The 22,825-nt window shown below is 43.8% G+C and overlaps 1 protein-coding gene across 1 annotated transcript in view; it reads left to right on the forward strand.

Annotated features, from left to right (window-relative positions):
* Window positions 1-16,516, forward strand: part of HSPH1 (heat shock protein family H (Hsp110) member 1) — a 322,955-nt gene extending 306,439 nt beyond the window's left edge. The window contains exon 18 of the mRNA XM_044073239.1: window positions 15,818-16,516. Within this exon, the coding sequence (XP_043929174.1) occupies window positions 15,818-16,015 (198 nt within the window). The 3' untranslated portion in view covers window positions 16,016-16,516. The remainder of the gene's footprint in view (window positions 1-15,817) is intronic.
* Window positions 16,517-22,825: the final 6,309 nt, after the last annotated feature.

Below are 22,825 nucleotides of genomic sequence, written 5' to 3' on the forward strand. Positions count from 1 at the left end.
CATGTCACAGGCTGACCTCAGATGCTCAGGCCCCAGACAGTAGATACACTTCTTGTGGGCATCACCAGAGTGTTTTTTTGGACATGGCCTGCAAAAAAAAAAAAAAAAAAAAAAACAGGCTCTAAAAATAACGCCTGACGTAAATAAATCAGTTCAAACACTGTCAACACTTTTAAACACTGTAAACATGAACTAGAAATGTAAAACTTACCAAAGGACCCTAACAGGAGGTAAGGAAAGAAGGAAGAACACATCCTAAGGCTAGCGAACCTCTAACAATCATGCAAGGGGGAAGGGATCAAAAGCAATAACTACACTGGATTATTCCTTTAGATTTTGTCAGTTTATCTAAAATTAGCAATAATATAAAGGCAAAAAGTTCACTCTCTCAACTCGAGATCAGATCGGAGTCTTGACATGATGGCGACAGACGAGATCTAAGGACTTGGGTATGGAGTAGAGCATTGTGGGTAAAGGAAGGGGTTTGAGATTCAGATCCAAGTCTTGTGTATGTGGTCAAGTCGTATCCTAGATCCATTTGTGAAGAAGAATGAAAATGGACAACACTGATGCCAAGTTATGGAAGGTACATAGCTAATAATTTTATTGAAAACCCTCAAACAAAATTACACCCCCCAGTACCCCCTAAAACCTATTAACGTAATAGTAACACATTGAATTATGTTACTGCTGTTCCTGAACTGTTTGAAAGTTTCTGTGAGGCCATTTTTGCTTGGGCTGAAGGAGGGTCTCTCTGTTGATCAGTGGCAGTGACTAACATTGAGCAGCTTCCCTGCCCCCCATAGAGGTGGTTACTGACTTGAAACTGTAGTTTTATTGGCCACTAGGGGTCATTTCCATAACTCCTTCATCTTCCTCTCTTAAAACCTAGTTGCCTCGTGGTTTGGGCGTCTTTTCAGGCTTGTTGGCTGTTGGTGAAGCACCCTCCAAGAGGAAAAAACGCTGAGAGAGGAAGGGAGCCACTTTTGAGATTTTAAGTATTTTTGCTCTGTTTATTTGCTAAGTTTTTCTGCATAGCTGCCTAGCTTGAGCATTTTCTGGCTTGTTAAACTTGATTTCTGTATTAGTAGCTGTATTTAGAGCACAACCAAAAGCTGTTTGCTGAATTTCCTGTTTGCACTTAATTTTAAATCGTTTTTCTTAAAACTTGCATATTTTCTGTCCTTGACCTAGCACTCTTGTGTGGGGTCATTTACTGCACTGTTATAACTTGATATTACTTGTGAACCTCTGCTATCTCTGTAAAAAAACAAAAACAAAAAAAAATCTTGCTTTTTCCCACTTTTCTGAGAGTTAAAAAAGTTCAGTTACAGGCTTGCTGTTCCTGAAGTGTTTGAAAGTTTCTGTGAGGCCATTTTGCTTGGGCTGAAGGAGGGTCTCTCTGTTGATCAGTGGCAGTGACTAACATTGAGCAGCTTCCCTGCCCCCCCGTAGAGGTGGTTACTGACTTGAAACTGTAGTTTTATTTTCCCTTTTGGGTCTATTCCTGCTTCTTTCCAGCCCCTGCTATCAAGCACGCTTTAACGTGCTTTAGCGCGGAGTTGCCACTAGAGCAGCATCGGGCAGCGCCGGTTAAACAAGGTTAAACTCTTTCTGGCTCCAGAAAGTCTGTTCTTCAATTTTTCCCTTAGAACTGCTCTGTTAGGAACCTAAACAGTTTACACCTACACTAAAAAGTGCAGCACTTGTTCCAAATAGCTTTTTCTTCTCAAAAAGCTCAGCACTTGTCTTATAAGCATATCCCTTGTCTTATAAGCATTCTCTTTGCAGGTCAAGCACTCCTATATTATACAAATCTCGCACTAGCAAAACCCCCCAGGAGTGCCCACTTCCCTGCTAAGCCCACTACTTCTCTGTCTCATACCAACTCATAATTCTTTCTAGCATGTCGAAGGGTCAGATGCTGGCGTCCTCTCCTGCCCAGTTGGTGAATCTGGGAATTCTGAGACAATGTTACAATTGCCTCATGTACACGGACAACAATCTCCTCCTCCCACGTAACACTAAACACTTGTGAGAGATGCAGCTATTTAGCCAGACTGGAGGCTGAGCTCTCTCAACTCAGGACTGGCAAGACCAGGTAGGAGGAGAAGGCAACTACACACACCACAATACCAGTCTCACATAACTCAACCACACCACTGAATCAAACACATATACACACTAAGACATACTCGGAGGCTCTGAGTAAAAATTTACCTAAACAGCAGAGGCCTCCAAAGCAGACACCCAGGCAACAGCAAACTCAATACACCACACAAACACATAAACAACAAAATCAGTGTGCAAAGCAGTCACTGCCCTTAAGGCCAAATACAACACCAAACATACTTGTCATAGGTGACTCCATAGTCAGACACACTGACGTCCCGCTCACCAGACTGAGTAAGGAGAAAGTCACAGTAAGCTGCCTGTCGGGCGCTAGAATCCGCCACATAACACAAGCACTCAGGTCTCTCAACAGCAGGTACAAGTACGACTCAGTCATTGTCCACACTGGTGTCAACGACCTGAGACGTACCTCCTTGGACTACATGAAAAGAGACATTGAGGAGCTCTCTGATTATGTAGCCCAGGCAGGTATGACCCTGACCTTGAGCAGTATCCTACCTTCACCTAGAATAATGCCACAATACGGTGATAAGATGATCGGCTTTAATGATTGGCTTAAATTCTGGTGTCATTCAAAGGGGATCCAATGTCTGTTTGCCTGGGATGACATGCTGGACAAGCCACGCTGCTTCGCAAGGGACGGCTTGCACCTGTCACCCCTAGGCTTCCGGATATTGGCAAAGGCTCTTGCCACCCCCATAGTGCCTTTTTTAGGCAAGGCTCAAATTCTAAACCTACCACCCTAGAACACAAAAAAGTAAAAAAACTAAGGATAATGCTGCTCAATGCCAGAAGTCTCAATCTCAAGATGCACGCACTCGAGGCCCTTCTCAGTATGGAGAACATCGATGTCTGTGCTGTGACAGAAACCTGGTTTAAGGCTCCTGAGAGCACCCCAGCACTATCAGGTTTCACCTCATATCATGCGTTTCGGCCCCAAAATCCGGACAACACCAAGAAAGGAGGGGGGGTGTCCATATTCGTAAAGGACACCCACACCTCAAGGTTGGTGGCAACGCACGATGCATCGGAGACCATCCAGGTGCAATTAACCATAGGCAAGACTGCTCTGCAATTTGTAGCATGTTACAGGCCACCCTCTCAAACTCAGGAACCTCACATGGCCTTCCTGAAAACAATGGAGGGGATAAATGTATCTCCAAACACCATCATACTAGGTGACTTCAACTACCCTAATATAGACTGGGAACACTACTCAAGCCCAAACACTCTAGCCCAAAGGTTCCTGGAGTTCATAAACTCAAATGCCATGGAACAACTAGTCACCATCCCCACAAGAGGAGAAAACATACTTGATCTCATCATCACGAACATGGGATCACAATGTTCAACACCGGAAGAATACCCCTCACTGGTGAGATCAGATCATAAACTAATCTCGCTGGAGGTCCTCATCCCGCCCCCACCTGAAATAAAAAAGACCACAGTGAAAAACTTCTCAAAAGCCGACTTCACACTTCTAAAAACTAGTGTGGTCTCCTTTAAGGCCCCTGAGCCAGTGGTAAACATTACTCAAACCGCTGAATCACTTACAAATGTCTTCTACCAGCACCTACAGGACTGCATGGATCAGGCAATCCCAAACAAAACTAAGACTCTTTGTACCAAAGGCAAGCGTCCAGTCTGGTGGACCCCAGCCATAAACAAGCTCTACAACAAAAGGAGGAAGCTACTACAAGATAGAGCAAAATCCTTGAAAGGTAAGACACCTTTGATCATTATAAGTAAAAACTAAGAGCTCTCATAAAATCATCCAAGGCAAATTTTGAGAGAAAAATCGCCAAGGACTCAAAAGACAATCATAAGGCCTTCTTTAGCTATGTTAGAAACCTAGGAGGAAACTCCCAGATATGCTCAGAATTAGTTCAAAATGATGTGAAGATTACTGAACCTACACACATTGCCAACATACTGGCTGACAGGTTCAGTGCAAACTTCTCCCCAAAAGGAGAGATATCTATACCAGAGGATTGTAGCCCCCCAAACATCTCCAACGCCCAGGTGAGAACTGCTCTCTCCAAAGCAAAAAACACAGCATCCATGGGACCGGATGGTGTCCCCGGCTGTGTGCTCCATGAACTCAATGAGGAATTAAACCCGCAGTTAGGACGGCTGTTTAATCTTAGCCTCACCTCAGGATACGTACCCAAGGAGTGGCGCACGGCGACTGTGGTCCCACTTCACAAGGGCGGTGCCTCCACCGACCCTGGAAATTACCGTCCCATTAGCTTGACAAGCCTTATCTGCAAAGCCATGGAGAGGATCATAATGGAACTCATAAATAAAGACATAGGGAACTTGCAGACTTTGGATCCAACCCAGTTTGGCTTTGTCAAAGGCAGATCATGCCTTTTAAACTTGGTTGACTTTTTCGAGACAGTCACCAAGGCCATTGATGAGGGAAAGGCAGTCCATACAGCCTACCTTGACCTGGCAAAGGCCTTCGACACAATACCCCACTCAGGTATCATCGAAAAACTCGTCAGCTTGAATGTAAACCCATACATCACAAGATGGGTTGCAAACTGGCTAAGTGACAGAACCCACAGGGTCAGAGTTGCTGGAGCCATGTCAGACTCAAAGCCTGTCACAAGTGGTGTCCCACAGGGCTCAGTCCTGGGTCCACTCTTGTTCGGCATCTACTTTTCTGAAGTACAAGCAAACACAGGAGGGTTATGGCTGACAAAGTTTGCAGATGACTGCAAACTGGGCCATAGTCGAAAACACATCTGACACAGATATCCTTCAGAAGGGCCTCACAGAAACGGATAACTGGTGCCAGAGCCATGGCCTAAAGTTAAATGCCAAGAAATGCATAGTCATACCCTTCGGGAAAAACAAGGTTACCCCTAGCTGCCATATAGGTGGCAATCCACTGAGCACAGAAGAAGTCATCAGGGATCTGGGGACCCAGGTTGACAGTAGCCTTTCGTTTGACACTCATGTTGCTAAAGTAGTTAGGAAAACCTTCTACATTGCCCACCTGATCATGAAGAGATTCACATCTAGATCAAGGGAGGTCATCGTCCCCCTGTACTCATCACTCATTAGACCTATAATTGAGTACAATGCCCCATTCGGAATGTATCTGACCCGACACCTGCAGCAGCTGGAAAGGCCCCAAAAGTTCCTCACCAAAAGGATAAAGGGTCTCAAAATATGTCTTATGCTGCCCGACTGAAAGAACTCCAGCTCTATTCAGTCTCATACCGCTTGCTCAGAGGTGACCTGTGCCTGACATATAAGGCCATGTCAAACCCTGATTTGATGAATATGCTTCACCTCAAAAATCTAGATCCCTCAGAACCACAAGGGCGGAGACTTAAACCTTGACACGGTTATTAATAGAACGTGCTGGAGGGACAGATTCATCACCCAGAGACTCCCTATGCTGTGGAACAAAATCCCGGTACATGTGAGGCAGAGCACCTCGCTGGCCTTGTTCAAGAGGAATCTTGACCAATGGATGGGGGATCGCAGATATACCCCAGGGATTACTTCAGTGTCACTGCTTGACAGAGGCACAGCAAAATAATAGGCATAGTTTTATTCAAACTAAAGGGGTGGCGAAAGCCAAATAAGTATGGGCTAGGCTTATAAATGCCCTTGGGCAGATAGCCTAGTATGAACCTATGAACCTATGTATGTCTTCAAATATTGAAGTTTTACCTTCCTAATTAGGAACAAAAGTGACACACACACACACACACACACACACACACACACACACACACACACACACACACACACACACACACAAAGACTTGAACAAAACTAAAAGAAAGATTATCCATGCTAAGACACATGGTAGAGTCTATGGTTCTGTTAAGTGCTGTATGGTTTTTGTCTTGTCTTTATAGCTCTCTCAGCTGGGAAAACACTTGAATGCTTTCAAAAAACATTTTCTCCAAGCCATTTCTCTTTATCTGATTGTCTGCTGCTAGAGACATGAGAACTAGATACAAATCTGTTTACTAGAAGAAAAGCAGTATAATAATCAATATTCTTTTTCAAGTACTTGCTTTCTCTTAAAACTTGTTACTACATAAAGCTAATGAATGGCCTTATCCTTGTTAATCCCCTATGTAAGAATGAGAAAAAAGCACATTTATTTTTCTTTTGTCATGCTCTTTTACCAGATCTATTTTTTAATACTTGTAGTGCCTTCATTTCTTTCAACAAGGAGAGAGAAGTTGAGGGTAAAAAAGAAAACAACCACCTATTTACATTAGTATCCCCATTACATTTAAAAACATGCAACAAAAATCATGTAGCATTTAAATAGTACTGTTGAGAAAATATTTTTCTCCCTCCTTCTGAATATTTTTCTGAACATGATTGACATGAAGTAGGGCATATGCTAGAGTCCAAAAATACAGCCAACAGCAAAACCAGAAAAATTGTACAAAAAACGACAACAGAATTCAGTTCCACAGTAAATCTTTTTACACTGACTTAGCGCCTCGGCCACAACAGCCTTCAGAGAGTACAAAATTACAAAAAACACGTTCCCCTATTTATACATCAGCAATAATTTAATAAAACAATCAATCAATTAAATAAATACTTTTAAAATTTAAAGCAAACTTCTCCAATTTACTTCTCTATTCAGACCTCTTGGTGTTAATGTGTCAAACTTCAATATGAAAACAGTTTCTTTGTATAATAAAATATTTTTAATTGATCTTTCATCCCCCTTCCTGATAAACACTTCTTCCAAAATTGTAGCTTGTAATAAATTAATATCATTGTGATGTTTTTCCAAAAAATGAATGCTACAGAACTTTCCAGTCTCTGTTTCCTAATGTCTCGTATGTGTTCCTGCAACCTAATTCTGAATTTCCTCTTGGTTTTACCAATATAGAAAAGGTTGCAGGGGCACTTCAGACAGTATATTACACCTGCTGTATCACATGAAAAATGATTATGTTGTCTAAATATTTTCCCATTAATCCTAGGAAAACTCGATATTATATGATAACATATGATGTTAAGTTGTCAATCTCGCCTTCATTCTTGCTGGATGGGTTCGGAGCCAATCCTCAGCTCCGACTCGGCACTTGCTTTAGCTCGAGAACTCCTTTTACCAGCTCGAGGCAACCCTATATCCCATGATGCAAGGCGGAACTACCTCAGATCTCGTTTGCCGCTTAGCGAAAGAGGTCTCCTTTGCCAGCTGAGGTAAGTTTTTTCTTAGTCAAGTAAGAAAAAGTGTAGTTAGGGGTTTATTTTCCCTGTTAGTGTAGTCTGTAATTAGTTACAGCCCACCCTATTCCCTATTTTTCAACCTTTTTATAAACTTTTTATAAGTTTTGTCTAAAGTAGTTTAGTCAGGCCTAGTCCCTTTCTGTTATCCCTTCCTGTGTGCTTGTGTAAGGGATTAATTTGTGTGTTTGTTGGGACTGTTTGTGTTCTATCCTTCTAGGATGTCTAAAGAAGGCAAGGTCTCAGGCTTCAAGAAGTGTGACCAGTGCCAGAAAATGTCTCTGACAGACGGTCACACTTCTTGTGTTTATTGCCTGGGGCCTTTGCACCTGCATGACTCCTGTGCATTGTGTCATGCTTTTAGCCAGAGAGTCCTGCAGGAAAGGAGGAACAAACTAATCCTCCGAGGTTTACTTAAACCTGAAGGTTCTCCTCCTAAATCAGGGTCAGGAAAACCTCTTAAGCCACCGAAGGTTCAGGCTACAGTGTCCAAGCCTCCTCCGGTGGCTCCGGCTCCGTCGGAGCTGATATCGGCTCCGGCTGGAGTCGATACTTCTTCTACTCGAGTAGTGGGTTCGGTGCCGGCCGGCTCCGATACCCTGTCTACTGTGGCCTTGTCGGCTCCGGCTGGAGCCAACACTTTATCCAGCATCGGGCCAGAAATCCTCGGCTCCATCTGGAGTTCTAGGGACTTCGGCTCCGATGGCTTCGACCCGTAGAGATCTCGGTCCCCTCTATTATGAGTATCCATTCGGCTCCGGGATCTCCTCTTTGTCGGAGCGGAGCCATCGGAGCCGATCTTGAGATCTTCCAGGCTGTCTGACCACGACTTGGAGAGGGTGGTAAGCAGGCTGTTGAAGTCTCAGGCACTGGCCCAAATGCTCCATAGCCCGTCTCAACAGACTTCGGCTATAGCCCCAATTCTTGAACTTCCTCCTCCGACTCCACACCAGAGTTCGGAGCCGGAGCTTCTTGGGACAGCGACTGTTTCGATGCCGGAGCCGATACATCCTTCGGCTCCGTCGCCCTCGGCTCCGATCTCCTCCTTGAGACCTTCCTTGGAGGGATCCGGTCGTCGGGTTTCCACTGTCGGCTCCGAGTGGGCTAGTGGCATCGGACCCTTGTCCGACCCCGCTCTCCCTCTCGGGGCTTCGGCTTTGGTAAGCTCGGCGCCGACATCGACCTCCGAGCCTTCTCTCTCCTTGGAGCCGACCATTCCTGTTTCTTCGGAGCGGGTGTGTTCCGGTCTCCCGGGGAGAGGAGCCTTTGAGGTGATGAGGAGTGTCCTGGCCTCTGAGCCTGGTCAACGGTCTATCCCTCTAGCTCCTCCCTCATCAGTGCCTGCAGATGCCTCTTGCCAGCCTCTTGCTCTCAGGCCCAGAGATCCATCGCCCCAGGTTTCCCCACTGGGAATTTCCTCCTCTTCCGAGGTTTCTCCTGACCCTGCAGGGGAACCCCCTCGGAAGAGGACGTGTAAGAGGAAACACACAGACTCCCTGAGTCTACTACATCTGATACCGACTTAGATGAGTCGGAGGGTTCCCCACGGTCCCCCTCTGAGGATGTCTCCTTTTCAGACATCCTTGAGCTCCTCAGAGGGGGAATTGGCCCTCCATTGACCCCTCCGAGGATGAGTCGGTATACCTGGAGGCTTTTGGATCCCGACCCTCCACCTCCTGGGTGTCTCCGCTTTTCGACCCACTCATGCAGGTAGTGGCTCGAAAGGCGTGGGCGGCTCCAGATTCTGTGGAACCTGTCCCCAGGAGACCATCCAAGTTCATTACAGCCCCGTCGGATAAACAGTTCCTTTCCAAAGGTGTCTCTGTGGATGCTATGGTGGTAGCGGCCACTAAGAAGGAACTGGCGGATCCTTCAGTACCTGTCCATCCTCCTAATAAGGATTCTAGGACCATGGACAGGTATGGAAAGCGGATGTTTTCTTCAGCGACCTTTGCTATGCGTTCGCTGAATTACCTTTGTCACTTCACCAGGCTTCAACGAGATATTCTCAAAGAACTGGGTGAAGTAGTCCAGGATCCTTCTGCTGCTGGGGCTCAGGAAAAGATTGCCTCACAGCTTGCTATCCTGAATTCCATATCTAACTCCTCTATGCGGCTCATATCTTATGCAGCCGATGGAGCGAGCAGGGCCGCAGGCACAGGAGTTGCTCTTAGGCGCCAAGCCTGGATGCGGCCCTGTAATTTTGTGGTCCCCTTTAAGGCGTCCTTCACTAATACCCCTTTGACGGTTCGGCTTTGTTCGGGCCTCAAGTGAAGGATACCTTGACCAGGTGTGAGCAGGACGGTAAGACTCTTTCTGCCGTTGGAGTCCAGTTTTCCACTCCTTCTAGACCATATCCCAAGGGTCAGAAAGGGGAAGATGTGGTTCCGTAAAGCCCAAGGAGCTACACGGACACACGTGGTCAGTTTACCCCCAGAGGCAGAGGGGTAACAATAATAGACACCGCCCTAGAGGCAGGGGGGGGTCCTCAGAACCAGGGCAACAGGGAGTCTCTTCCTGAGAAGCCCTTTCAGCATCCCTGAGGTGTTGCCCGACTGTCCACCCTTGGAGGCAGTCGGGGCAAGGATTTCACTGTACCCAGTAGCCTGGCAATCCCTATCCCAAGAGAAGTGGGTACAGTCGATTATATCCGAGGGTTACATGATCCCCTTCGTAAGGTTTCCCGTACCTCTACAATCCCTTCCAGACATCTCACCCGGTCAAAGGGATTTGGCAAAACAGGAGGTTTCAAAACTCCTAGAAAAAAGAGCCGTCCAGACAGTGCCGGCAGACCAAGTAGGATCCGGCGTCTACTCAAGATTCTTTTTGGTCCCCAAAAGGATGGGAGAGTGGAGACCAATATTAGACCTCAGCAATCTGAACAGATTTGTCAAAAAGGCAAGATTCGGATGGTCACGCTTCAGTCCATTCTGCCCTTTCTGGGCAAGGACAACTGGATGTGCTCTATAGACCTTCAGGATGCGTACTATCACATAAAGATTCACAGGCGCTCCAGGAGGTTTCTCCGCTTTCAGCTAGGGACCAGTCATTACCAATTCAGAGCCCTGCCCTTTGGCCTCACTTCAGCCCCCAGAGTGTTTACCAAATGCATGGCAGTGGCCACAGCTCACCTGAGACGTCGAGGATTCCAGGTGTTTCCTTATTTGGACGACTGGCTCCTCTCCGCCACCACCAAGTGTCAGCTTCTTCAGTCCAGAGACTACACCCTACAGCTTTGCAAGAATCTGGGAATTTCAGTAAATTTCGTAAAATCTTCTCTGCTGCCTTGCCAATCTATCACCTTTATAGGCGCAGAGTTAAATACCGTCAAAATGTTAGCCAGACTAACAGATCAAAGAATTCTGGACATCCAAAAATTGGTTCGCTTCTGTTACAAAGCAAAAGATCAAAGCCAGGTTTGTCCTGAAAGTTCTAGGTCTAATGGCTGCGGCCATTGTTCTTCTACCACTGGCTCGCTTTCACATGCGTCTCCTACAGTGGATGCTTTTCACACAGTGGTCATATCACGATCTTCCGATGAGACACGAGATCTTAGTGACACAGTCTTGCAGGGCTCATCTGGGCTGGTGGATATCCTCCCTCTTCTTCATCAGGGCCGACCCTTTGTTCCCCCTCCTCCAGTTGCCACAGTCACCACGGATGCCTCCCTGATCGGGTGGGGGGGGCATTATCAGGGCAGGATGGTCCACGGGACGTGGCAACCCATAGAATACCATCTGCACATAAATGTCCTAGAGATGAGAGCAGTGCTTTTAACGTTGCAAGCCCTCGACGACTTTCTTCCCACGGGGACTATTGCAGTACAGACGGACAACATGTCCGTGGTCTGGTACATCAACAAACAGGGCGGAACCAGGTCCTATCCCTTATGTCGAGAAGCTCTCAGACTTTGGCAATGGGCGATCTCAGCGGTTTCTGATAGCAACGCACATCCCCGGCAGGTCCAACCTATTGGCGGACAGGCTAAGCAGATCTATTCTGATGCCTCACGAGTGGTCTCTCAATCAATCTGTAGTGGATCAGATTTTTCTGAAGTGGGGCACTCCTTGTTGCGATCTTTTCGCTACCCCTCAAAACAACAAGTGCCCAGACTATTTCACTCTATTTCCCCTTCCAGGCCAACCCCTGAGAGACTCTCTAACCCAGGATTGGCCGCGGGGACGACTTTATGCTTTTCCTCCTTTTCCATTGATTCCACAAGTCATTCAGAAAGCCACCGTTTTGAGAGCCAAATTGATCCTCATTGCTCCCATTTGGCCTCGACAGATTTGGTTTCCGTCTCTGCATCGTCACCTTCTGGTGCAGCCCTGGCATCTGGACCCAGTTCCGGATCTTTTGATCCACCAGTCGGGTCAGCAGCACCGGGCCGTTCATTCTCTCAACCTCACCGCTTGGTTGCTCCACTTCCTTCCCTAGCCAGGCTACCAATGATTTCTGACTCAGAGACATTTTAGTGTCTTCTTTGAAGTCGTCCACTAGGACTATATATGCTAGCAAGTGGCGACGGTTTTCGATTTGGGCAAACTCCAAAAATATTGATCCTTTTACTGCTCCCGTACATTCTGTTTTAGATTTCCTAGCGGAGGTTTTTCATTCGGGATCCTCGTCATCTACAGTCAAAGTACAACTGGCTGCCATTTCCAAGTATCATGTTGGCTTGCATGACAATAACATCATGTCTCATAGATTATGCAAGGCCTTTTTGAGAGGAGTTTTTCTCCTAAAACCACCTATAAAGCATCCTCCTCCGCAATGGGATCCAAACTTAATGTTAGCATCCTTGATACTACCTCCTTTCGAACCATCTGCTTCATGTTCTTTGAAGTTATTGACATGGAAAACTATATTTTTACTGGCTGTCACTTCTGCTAGAAGGGTTTCCGAGATTCAAGCTCTCTGTATTCGTTCACCTTATTTGGTTTTTCATAAGGACAGGGTATCGTTAAGAACTAACCCTTCCTTTCTCCCCAAGGTTGTATCTCAAACCAATATTAACCAATCTATAGAATTACCAGTCTTTTTCCCTAACTATTCTGACAGAGCTGAACAGAAATTGCATTTTTTGGATGTCCATCGTCAGCTCAGGTACTACTTGCATAGGACTAAGCAAATTAGAAAATCGGACCAATTGTTTGTCTCTTATGCAGAAAACAGGTTAGGTCTTCCAGTTTCTAAAGTGACCTTATCCAGATGGTTGACTTCCACCATTTCCTATGTGTACTCTCTCAGAGGCAAACCACTACCTTCTAAGCCAAAAGCACACTCGCCCAGGAGTCTATCCACTTCTGCAGCTTTTCAGGATAGACTTCCCATTGATACCATTTGTGCAGCAGCTACTTGGGCCACGCCTCATACCTTTGTTTCTCATTACAAGTTGGATTTGGCCTCCAGAGATAGGGCCAGTTTTGGTTCCACAGTTCTCAAGCGTCTGTTCCATTGAGCCACCCGGGATACAGGTGCTAGGGACGCGGTCCCATCCAGCAAGAATGAAGGCGAGATTGACAACTTAACATTTAGAAGTTATGTACCTACCATAACGTTCCATGTTAGTTGTCTTCTCGCGCCTTCTTTCTTTCGTCCCCTCCTTCCCCCTGGCCTGGACAGATCTTGAAGAGTTCCTATTAGTTTGTTTCCTCTGGATCTTTGTTATGAGGACTTCTTTTAGGAAACTTTGTTCCTATTTTGGTTAGGATAACCTTTAGCAGGGTAAGTTAGCTGCCAAACGAGATCTGAGGTAGTTCCACCTTGCATCATGGGATATAGGGTTGCCTCGAGCTGGTAAAAGGAGTTCTCGAGCTAAAGCAAGTGCCGAGTCGGAGCCGAGGATTGGCTCCGAACCCATCCAGCAAGAAAGAAGGCGAGAGAAGACAACTAACATGGAACGTTATGGTAGGTACATAACTTCTAATTACAATTATTACAGGGTGTAGTACCCAGAGACATTAGGGGGGTTAGAAGGACTAGCTACCGGTAAAATAAAGTAAGCTTTAACTAATTTATCCCCCAAATTCTGTCCTCTCTTGTAAGCCATATAGGGTATAGCCATATAATATTCAATATTCTTTTTCAATTACTTGCTTTCTCTTAAAACTTGTTACTAAATAAAGCTAATGAATGGCCTTATCCTTGTTATACCCTATGTAAGAATGAGGAAAAAAAAGCACATTCATTTTTCTTTTGTCACGCTCTTTTACCAGATCTTTTTTTTTTTTTTTTTTTTTTTTTTTAATACTTGCAGTGCCTTCATTTCTTAAATCTGAGCAAGGAGAGAGAGAGAGAGATGAGGGTAAAAAAAAAAGAGAACGACCACCTATTTACACTAGTATCACCATTACATTTAAAAACATGCAACAAAATTCATGTACCATTTAAATAGTACTGTTGAGAAAAATATTTTTCTCTCTCCTTCTGAATATTTTTCTGAACATGAATGACATGAAGTAGGGCATATGCTCGAGTCCTCTTCAAGTTTAACAAAGTACAAGAAAGTCCAGTGTTTCCAGCTTTTCTTGTTCTATTCCTGTTCATCTCCATCTCCCAAACCGTGTTTCTGCTTAATTTCCGGTGCATTCTCGATTCTTCTAGTCGACTTCTGTGCTTTTTCCCTCTCTCAAGTATTTTCTGTTGAAACACTGGAAAATGTTTCACTGGCACAGTCTCTGTGATCTTTATTATCAGAAGAACAAGAAGCAGAATCTCCTGTTTCACAGCTCATTTTTGTTGGACAAACATTTGTATTTCTTCCTTTGCATATACTTTGTCAAAAAATGATTTTGTTCCTCCAGGGACAATATGTTGAAGATAGCAGAGTTACAGCAGTTTGAATCTCACACCTGTTTCTTGACATTCCCTGAATAATGGAATAAATTTACTCTTCTGCCCGATATACGAGTAGTCATTCTCCACAAATACTCTGTTGTCTCCCATTTTAGTACGTTGTCCTTCTGCCATAGTTTTGTCAGAATCAACTCTTGCTGCTGCTAAGATTGCATCTTTACTATTGGTCTAGGTTTTCTCATAGCAAGGTTTGGAGCATACATATGATGTGCCCTTTCTGTTAACAATTCCTATTGTAGAGTAGCAGTCCATTTGCTTATTTGTGCTTTCATAAAATTAATATAGCCAGTTCCTTCCAGCTTCTCACGAACAGCAGAAAATCTCAGGTTTTCCCTAAATGCTGTGTCCTCTAATTCTGTTATTTTTTGAAACATCTCTTCTTATGCAGTCCCATTCAGCCAGCCTTTTCTTCATTTTGACCTCTGAGTTTTGCAGTTTTATCACATCTTTTGAGTATCTGTTTAAAGCTTCTTCCATTTTTCCAGCCTTTTGTTTGAATTGAAATACTTCATCAGTGTTCCATTTATTTTAGTCAGGTCTGTGTGCAGTTGCTCTGTAATATCCTCAGCGTTACAGGAAGGCACATCTGAAGCTTGCTCTTCTTTTTGCTGAACAGCTACAGTACTATTCCCAGTCAGTGTTTGTGTTTTTTTTTTTTTTTTGGCATTTTGTAGCTGTTTTTCCTTCAGGTCCTCCGTATTTCTTTTTTTCCTGGTATCCAGGCAGTGCACTTACTAGCCAGTTACTGAAATTTACACAGAAATCCAGGTCCACTGGCTTTCTCTGCCAAGTTTCTATTTTCACCCTGGAAGAGGTAGAATTAAGTTGTTACTGAACTTGCAGCCATCTTGGAAGTTTGTTCTGCTTAATCTTGATATGTTACATTCTATTTATACTAATATATTACCATTTTATTTTGGATCTTGTCTCTTATTTCTGCCGCTGGGCTTGGTCTACAAACCAGGTAAGCATTCCCGGTTATCCCTGTACATAAACAAAGTCTTTCTTTTGCCATCTTTCAGTTTCATTTAATGGACTGATGATATCACCATATCTTTGCTTGATGTTTTGCCTCTGTTTCTTGGGTACAAAAATGCTGTACCTGTCTCGGTCATGAAAATTATTACATATAAAAATGAAGTTAGGCAGAGTGACTGCGATCTCCAGTTCATCTCTTGTCTGTGGTGCCTTCCGTGCAAAGTTTGCACACCTATGTCTGTGAAGGTTTTTCCAAATACTTAGTTTCCTCAGATATCCTAAAGATGTTCTGAAGGTGAATTAACAAAACAGATCCCCCATAGATGTGTACACCACGCGAGTGAGTGGTGCCTTTCCTGCACTGGTGTAGCTGCCAGTCTGGGAGTGGTTTCTTTGCCTTGCAGCTGCTAAGCGGCATAAGTCTGTGCTCCTCTGCAATCCTTGAACTGGATTAAAATAATAGGAGAAAGAATAGTAAAATTTATTCTCTGTGATCTTTCATTTTTAAATCTGTTAGATGTAAAATTGTTAATGACTTTTCTTTCATAAATATGAAAATGTTATGTTGTGTAGTATTTTAATAACAGAATTGAATTTTTTATGCTTATTTTTTCTGCAATAGGTGCTAGACAGGATCTGTGAACCTGTTGTTACGAAGCCTAAAGTCGAGTTTCCTAAAGAACAAGATCAACCAGTAAATGGAAAAACAGTAACTAAAAATGGATCTCCAGAGAAGGAATCCAGCAATGTAGAAAATATGGAAATCCCTAAGGAAAATGGGGAATTGTCTGATGGCACAGTAAACATGGACTTAGATTAGACTGCAGTTATTTGTATAGCTAGTATTTTTTCAACACAAACTGTTGCACTTACTCAGAAAAGTGTTTTATAAATGCTGTCATGTTCTGGATTTTTATATTTATATGTCATGTATGAATATTTTGATAAAGAACTTTTGCTTTATGGCTGTTTGTAAGATATGAGGCATTTACTTAGTTAAGAATTCCTGTGGAATTGAGATGTATTCAAGAGCTACTGAAAAGAGCTTGTGAAATATAAGGAGTCTGAACTCTTGGCTGTGTTGTAAAAAGGAAAACAAATGCTATGCAGTATCTAAATATTTATTTACTTTGTATACATCTAAAACATGGTAAAATGAAAATGCTAGGACATTGGAGTTTGAAATTTCTTTCCATTGTTATTTGTTTTGTTGTACTTTAGCAACAGAGACAGCTTTTTGTTATGAATTTGTGCACTTGAGCACTGTTGAAAGAGGTAACAAAAACAATAAAACATTGGCAAATGTCAAAACAGTGGTTAATTTAATGACCCAAGCCTCCCTTTTATATGCACTTAACTTTAGAAATACATGGACAAGAGCCGGCAAAGAGAAATCTTTCTTATATACAGTGATTACACAATGGCAGCCCTTGATTTTTTTTAGGAACACAAGACACCCCTTGGCAAGCGATTACAGGTGTCTTTAGATGCCTAGCCATATGCCCTTTCACTTCATTAAAGACAGTAGATCATTTTATCCAAATATGCGTAAAATGATTATTAGTCATCACTTGACTGTTGGGTAAGTGATGGTTGTGAATATCTGACTAACAACACTATATTTAAAATGCTTTTTACTGTTTGGGTAAGACTTGATTGCCATTTTAAATCTTTGTTAAGAGGAAAGTTTTACATAAGTAATCACTTCTCTTGTCATTCTAGGTTGACACCACAGGCAGCATTTCTTTGTCTATTAATAGATCAATTTCACCACTATTAAGGAGGAATTAATTGATCAGAAGTGGTCAGGGGAATGGTATACTAAGTCAATATCTCAGTGCGGGCATTTACCAAAGTGTAACATCTTGAAAGCCATTGTTAATTGGGGGAGCTTTAGAAAGTTAAAGTATGGGTGACTGGTTTCACAGTAGTGAGATTGGGAAGGTATACCAAGTAGAAAGAATCTAGTCCTGCTAGAAAAGCTATCTCAAGTTTGTGTAGCAGTTCTTTGAAGGTTAGAGTAAGTACATGGGAACATACAGGAGGCTGTGCAGCAGGGAAGCATGCGCTATAGCTGCTGTTGCAGTCTGAAATCCTTGATGGTGTACAGAATGAAAAGTTTCTGATTTGTTTCTTAGTAATATATTTGATACTTTAATGATTAATCATGTCTAAGTTCAGCATGCAAGATGATATAAATACCCTTTGCAGATTTCACAGCTTGAACAGTTGCGCTTGAAGCAGGTAGAGAAGAAGCTTATTTATTCCCAAACAACTTTATTTTTTTGTTTTGAAAACATTTTAGGTGAAGAGCAGAGTCTGTCTGCCAGCCAGGCTGAAACAGTGTGTTAATACTTGCTGAAGTGCTGATTGCTTAGGAGGCATGGAAGAATCTGAACAAAGCTGCCACGTTATTGAAATGTAGTGGGTTAACCTGGCAGCATCAGTGCTTTAATATGCCATTTGCAAAGATAAATAGAACTGTCCAAGCACAGTGCTGTGCAGGACATTCCAGGGGCTGGCATATGGTAGAGATGGTGTTATCCCATCTGGCAGCCTAGGATCTACTTTTAAGTTAGCTTAACTTGTGGGTGGTATCGGCTGAGAATTTGAGTCTAGTTAGGAGTTAGTGTGTAATAGTATTAAATGTCTTTGACAAGAAGCATAGTGCAGATAACATTACCATGGTTAAATTGTATGTGTTGGAAAGCTATTGGTTTCTTGACCAAAACAAAATCGTGGTGTGCATTATTGTAAGCTGTGACTGTTGTATGCGAAGTCTGAGCGTGTAAACACTTTTCTAGAATCTTCCAAAGAGGACATAGAAGGATAATGAAAAAGTAGTTTCAGAGAGAGATTATTAATGTTGACTTCCTGAGTTTGGGAAAGTGGATATATTTATGTATGCAAAGATTAATCAGAACAGAGAATGATGTTGCAGCCATCTTTATTTGGTGATGGCAAAAGCTGGTTTAGATAGGAGGTGGACCGCAGCAGTAGTGTAGGACATTAACAAGTAATTGTGATGCAGTTGAGAAACACAGATTACACAGTAATCTTTCAGTATGTTTAAAGTTCATATGTTACTTCAGGATTGTGAGTTGTGGTAATATATCTTGAGACAATGATTCACATTCCTGGCTATTTGTATTGCTAATTGTGCTGTTTAATAAATTGACATACTGAATAATGTATATTACAGATGAAAAGTTTTGCTATTTCATAACATGGTATTACTAGGAGTGTTATTGCATTCTGGAGGAGTACTGCTTATACATTTGGTAAGTAGTATATTTTGCTTTGGAAGCATTGCTTTTGGTTCAAATTGATATCACAAGTGTTATGAACTAACCTGACATATGAAGGACTAAATGCAATAAAGAATGAAATAATAGTTTGATTTTTGGGTGATTGCATGTAAGTGTAGGGGCAGGAAAGCAAAGCATATATTTTAAATTGCTCTTTTAAAGAGCAAACGTAAATATAAGCTTTTTAACTTTAGCGGAGTCTGAAGCCCTGAGGACCATGTTGGAACTTAAGTGTCTGTGCAGTCATCTAGTTCATTCTTGAAGACACAGATTGATGGGATTAGTGTAATTAAGAGGGTGCATTTTCCATAGGCATTATTATTGGAGATGCAGTAAATGTAGGGTGAGACAACCAACACACGAGCCCCATGTCCAAAGAAATCAAACTGGATTTTCAGACTCCCTTCTAGACTGTGCTACCTGTCCAGAGACGTGTAAGCCAGATAAAACATTCTGCAGCCACTCTAAGCCATAATGATCTTCAGCAATCTTGAAAAGGAACTGAGGACTGGGGGAAAATGGATTCTTGCACACTGGACATTGTGCCTAAGTGCACTGAATTACCTTAGGCAAGCACTCTACTTTCAGTGTGATAACTTTGAATGAAATGTTGGTTATTGCTAAGTGTCCTGCCTGATGGACCCTTAAAGGAGAAATTCAGGCTTCAGCCTTGTTCAGCTGTCAGTAATCATGTGGTAAAGATTGTGTACACCCTCAGAGAGGGAACTGTGAGGAGAACAGAATCTTGTATAACTATGTAACAGGCTACACCTTACACCTCTCTAAAGACACCAAAGAAGTATCTATAGATACACCTTTTGAGAGGGGCCTTTGCTATTTAGGTTTGAATTTGACCAGCAGCTCCAGGGAGTATAAAGGAGAAGGGACAGTCATTCACCCACTGGATGATTCTCCTTAATATTACTTTTCTAGGATTCAACCTTGCGCCAGCTATGCCACAGGCCTAATGGCCTTGAGCGAGACATGACAGTCTAATGGAGGTCTGTTTCTGTTCGTGCAAGATGTCAAAGATGGTAAGAGAAGATGTGATGTTATATTTGCTCTATCTAGATTCAACCTGTGGGACTTCAGATCTGACTCGGATCCATCACCAGCACTCTACTTTCAGTGTGATAACTTTGAATGAAATGTTGGTTATTGCTAAGTGTCCTGCCTGATGGACCCTTAAAGGAGAAATTCAGGCTTCAGCCTTGTTCAGCTGTCAGTAATCATGTGGTAAAGAATGTGTACACCCTCAGAGAGGGAACTGTGAGGAGAACAGAATCTTGTATAACTATGTAACAGGCTACACCTTACACCTCTCTAAAGACACCAAAGAAGCATCTATAGATACACCTTTTGAGAGGGGCCTTTGCTATTTAGGTTTGAATTTGACCAGCAGCTCCAGGGAGTATAAAGGAGAAGGGACAGTCATTCACCCACTGGATGATTCTCCTTAATATTACTTTTCTAGGATTCATCCTTGCGCCAGCTATGCCACAGGCCTAATGGCCTTGAGCGAGACATGACAGTCTAATGGAGGTCTGTTTCTGTTCGTGCAAGATGTCAAAGATGGTAAGAGAAGATGTGATGTTATATTTGCTCTATCTAGATTCAACCTGTGGGACTTCAGATCTGACTCGGATCCATCACCAGCCAGTTCAAAAGTCTTTAACCTCCCTTATCCATAACTCCCCACTCCTTCATCAACTCCCCAGATCTAGTTTGCCATCGTTCATTTCTGCAGCTTGGTCTTTGGCTCCACTTGACTGATTCAGTTTCATTGAAGTTAGCATAGGATTGGTGAGATCCTTTCTTTACCTAATAGAAAAGTGTTACCATTTCTGTGATAGGTTTAGGTAGTTTTGAGGTAGTTTTTTAGGGTTAGGTAGTTTAGATAACTTCCCCTTGTTCCCCTTCCCACCATTTCTAGTTGTTGGGTGCTTTACTGCTATTCCTTTTCTTGTTTCTCACGTGTGTGTGTGTGTGTGTGTGTGTGTGTGTGTGTGTGTGTGTGTGTGTGTGTGTGTGTGTGTGTGTGTGTGTGTGTGTGTGTGTGTGTGTACGCACGTATGCATGTATGGTAGGACAATAGATGAGGGATTTAAAAAGTGCATTTCCTTTGAGCATAAATTGCATCCCAGGATGCACACCTTAAATGTGTACTCTCTGGGTCTGGAGCATTTGGACTCAGGTTGCCCCATCTTTGAAAGCTTTGGCTCGCACACTGTTAATGAGCGTAAAGCCATGCTTGTGTTGAAAGGGCTTTTGCCCTCTAGCTCTTCAGGTTCTGCATCCAAAGCTTCTCCCCCAGATCCCAAGACTGGGTCCGAGAAGCCTCAGCCACAAGGCTGTAGGCACACCAGAAGGGAGGAGAAAGGGATCTTTGGCCTCCACCTCTGGACTGTATCCTGTGGGCCCTCTGGGTCTGAAGATCCTTCATCTTTCACTGGCAACATCAGCACTGACATCATGTAGCTGATCGCCTTCAGCTAAAATGATGTATGTGATATTCCAGGCCCCTTCCTGGTCAAAGGAGCACTTTCAGGCAGGATAGCTTCCCCCTTTTCTCCTTGTACTCTTTCTCTTCAATCGCCAGAGTCTTCCCCATTTCTACCCCAGTTCAGAGCCTCTTTGGCTCAGGTCTGAAATGCAGGGTCCTCTTCCCATAGACCCTTGAAGCCATCCTCAGTGGCCTGTTCTGCCCAGTATTCAAAGTCGGTGGGCAGCATCAAACACGCTGATTTGGAGCAGCTGATGAGACCCGTTTTGCAGGCACAGATGCAATTGGATATTTTCCCCTCTGGTCCAATTCCAACACCAGGACCCTTAGCTCCATCATTCTAGTTTCTTCCCTTGACCTGTTTGGATCAGTAGTCTTTGGAGCCTGTCAGGCTTCCACCCACCAAATTGGATCCAACAGCCTTGGCAACCTTAGGCTCCATCCTGCTCTTTGGCAGCCCTGACCCCAACTTGTTTGGGGCTGTCGGCACCTGAGTAATGGAGTCAAAGCTGGAGTGTCTTGGTCAACTGTTCTTGCTTTGGGATCATTTCTTCCTCTTTGAGCTTCAGCTTTAAACAGCTGGGCTCCAATCTCAACTTTGGGTCTTGGCATGGCTCCTTCAAGTCTGGGATTGTCTTCGGTAATCTTGGGATGTTAAGTTGTCTATCTCGCCTTCATTCTTGCTGGATGGGTTCGGAGCCGACTTCGGCTCCGACTCAGCCACTCTAAAAGCTCGAGAGTTGGTTCCACTGGCTCGAGGCTCCCCTTATATCCCACAATGCTAGGCGTGAGTTACCTCAGATCTCGTTTGCCGCTACAGCGATCGAGGTGTGTTTTCTACCGGCTCCAGGTTAGTGAAAGTTAGACTAGTTTAAATTCTTTAAACTTAAGCTAGCTTAGTATATTTTTCTTTCCCCTTAGTGTAAGTGGATATTATCCCTTCTACCTTTTATCCAGCCCCCTTTTTTTCCAAAGAACTTATAGTTCTTTCCCTAAGGCCTTCGGGCCCTTCCTTCCCTATCCTTAGGGTGTGTATGTGTTTGATTAGGGAGTTTTAACTTAACTTACCTTTAGTTTAAATAATTCCCTTCAGTGTAATCTGTGTGTGTGTGTTTTCTGTGTGTGATTACACTTCGGTTCCTTGAGTATGTCCAAGGATACAAAGGTCTCAGGCTTCAAGAAGTGTGACTCGTGCTGTCAGAAAATGTCTGACAGACGGTCACACTTCTTGTGTGTATTGCCTGGGACCTTTACACCTGCAGGACTCTTGTGCTGTATGCCATGGCTTCAGCCCTAGAGTCCTGCAGGAGAGAAAAAACAAACTCATTTTGAGGGGTTTGATTAAGCCTGAAGGTTCCCTTTCTGTATCATCGGGGAAACCTAAGGCTTCCAAGACCTCGGCTCCAGCTTCAGAGTCGAGGCCTAAGGCTTTGAAGCCTACTGCTTCATCGGCTCCGGCTGGAGCCGATGAGTCTTTGACTGCAGTTTCTGTGGTTTCCTCGGCTCCGGCCGGAGCCGAGGCATTAGAGATTCCTGGGTCGGCTCCGATCAGACCATCGGAGCCGACATCTAGAAAGAGATCGAGGTCACCGTCCCTTGGCTCCGTTCATTCGGCTCCAGCGTCTCCCCTGCTGTCTGAACGGAGCCACAGATCTCACTCCTCCAGGTCATCGAGGCTCTCAGATCACGATCTCCAGAGGGTAGTGAGTAGACTTTTGAAGTCCAAGGCACTGGCCCAAATGCTCCAGAGTCCGACTCATCAGTCGATGCCTCAACTTGTTCCAATAAATATTCCTCCTCCGACTCCTTTGAGCTCGGG

The sequence above is a fragment of the Protopterus annectens genome, chromosome 5.part1, assembly GCF_019279795.1.
Source record: "Protopterus annectens isolate FY-2018-M chromosome 5.part1, PAN1.0, whole genome shotgun sequence".
NCBI lineage: Eukaryota > Metazoa > Chordata > Ceratodontiformes > Protopteridae > Protopterus > Protopterus annectens.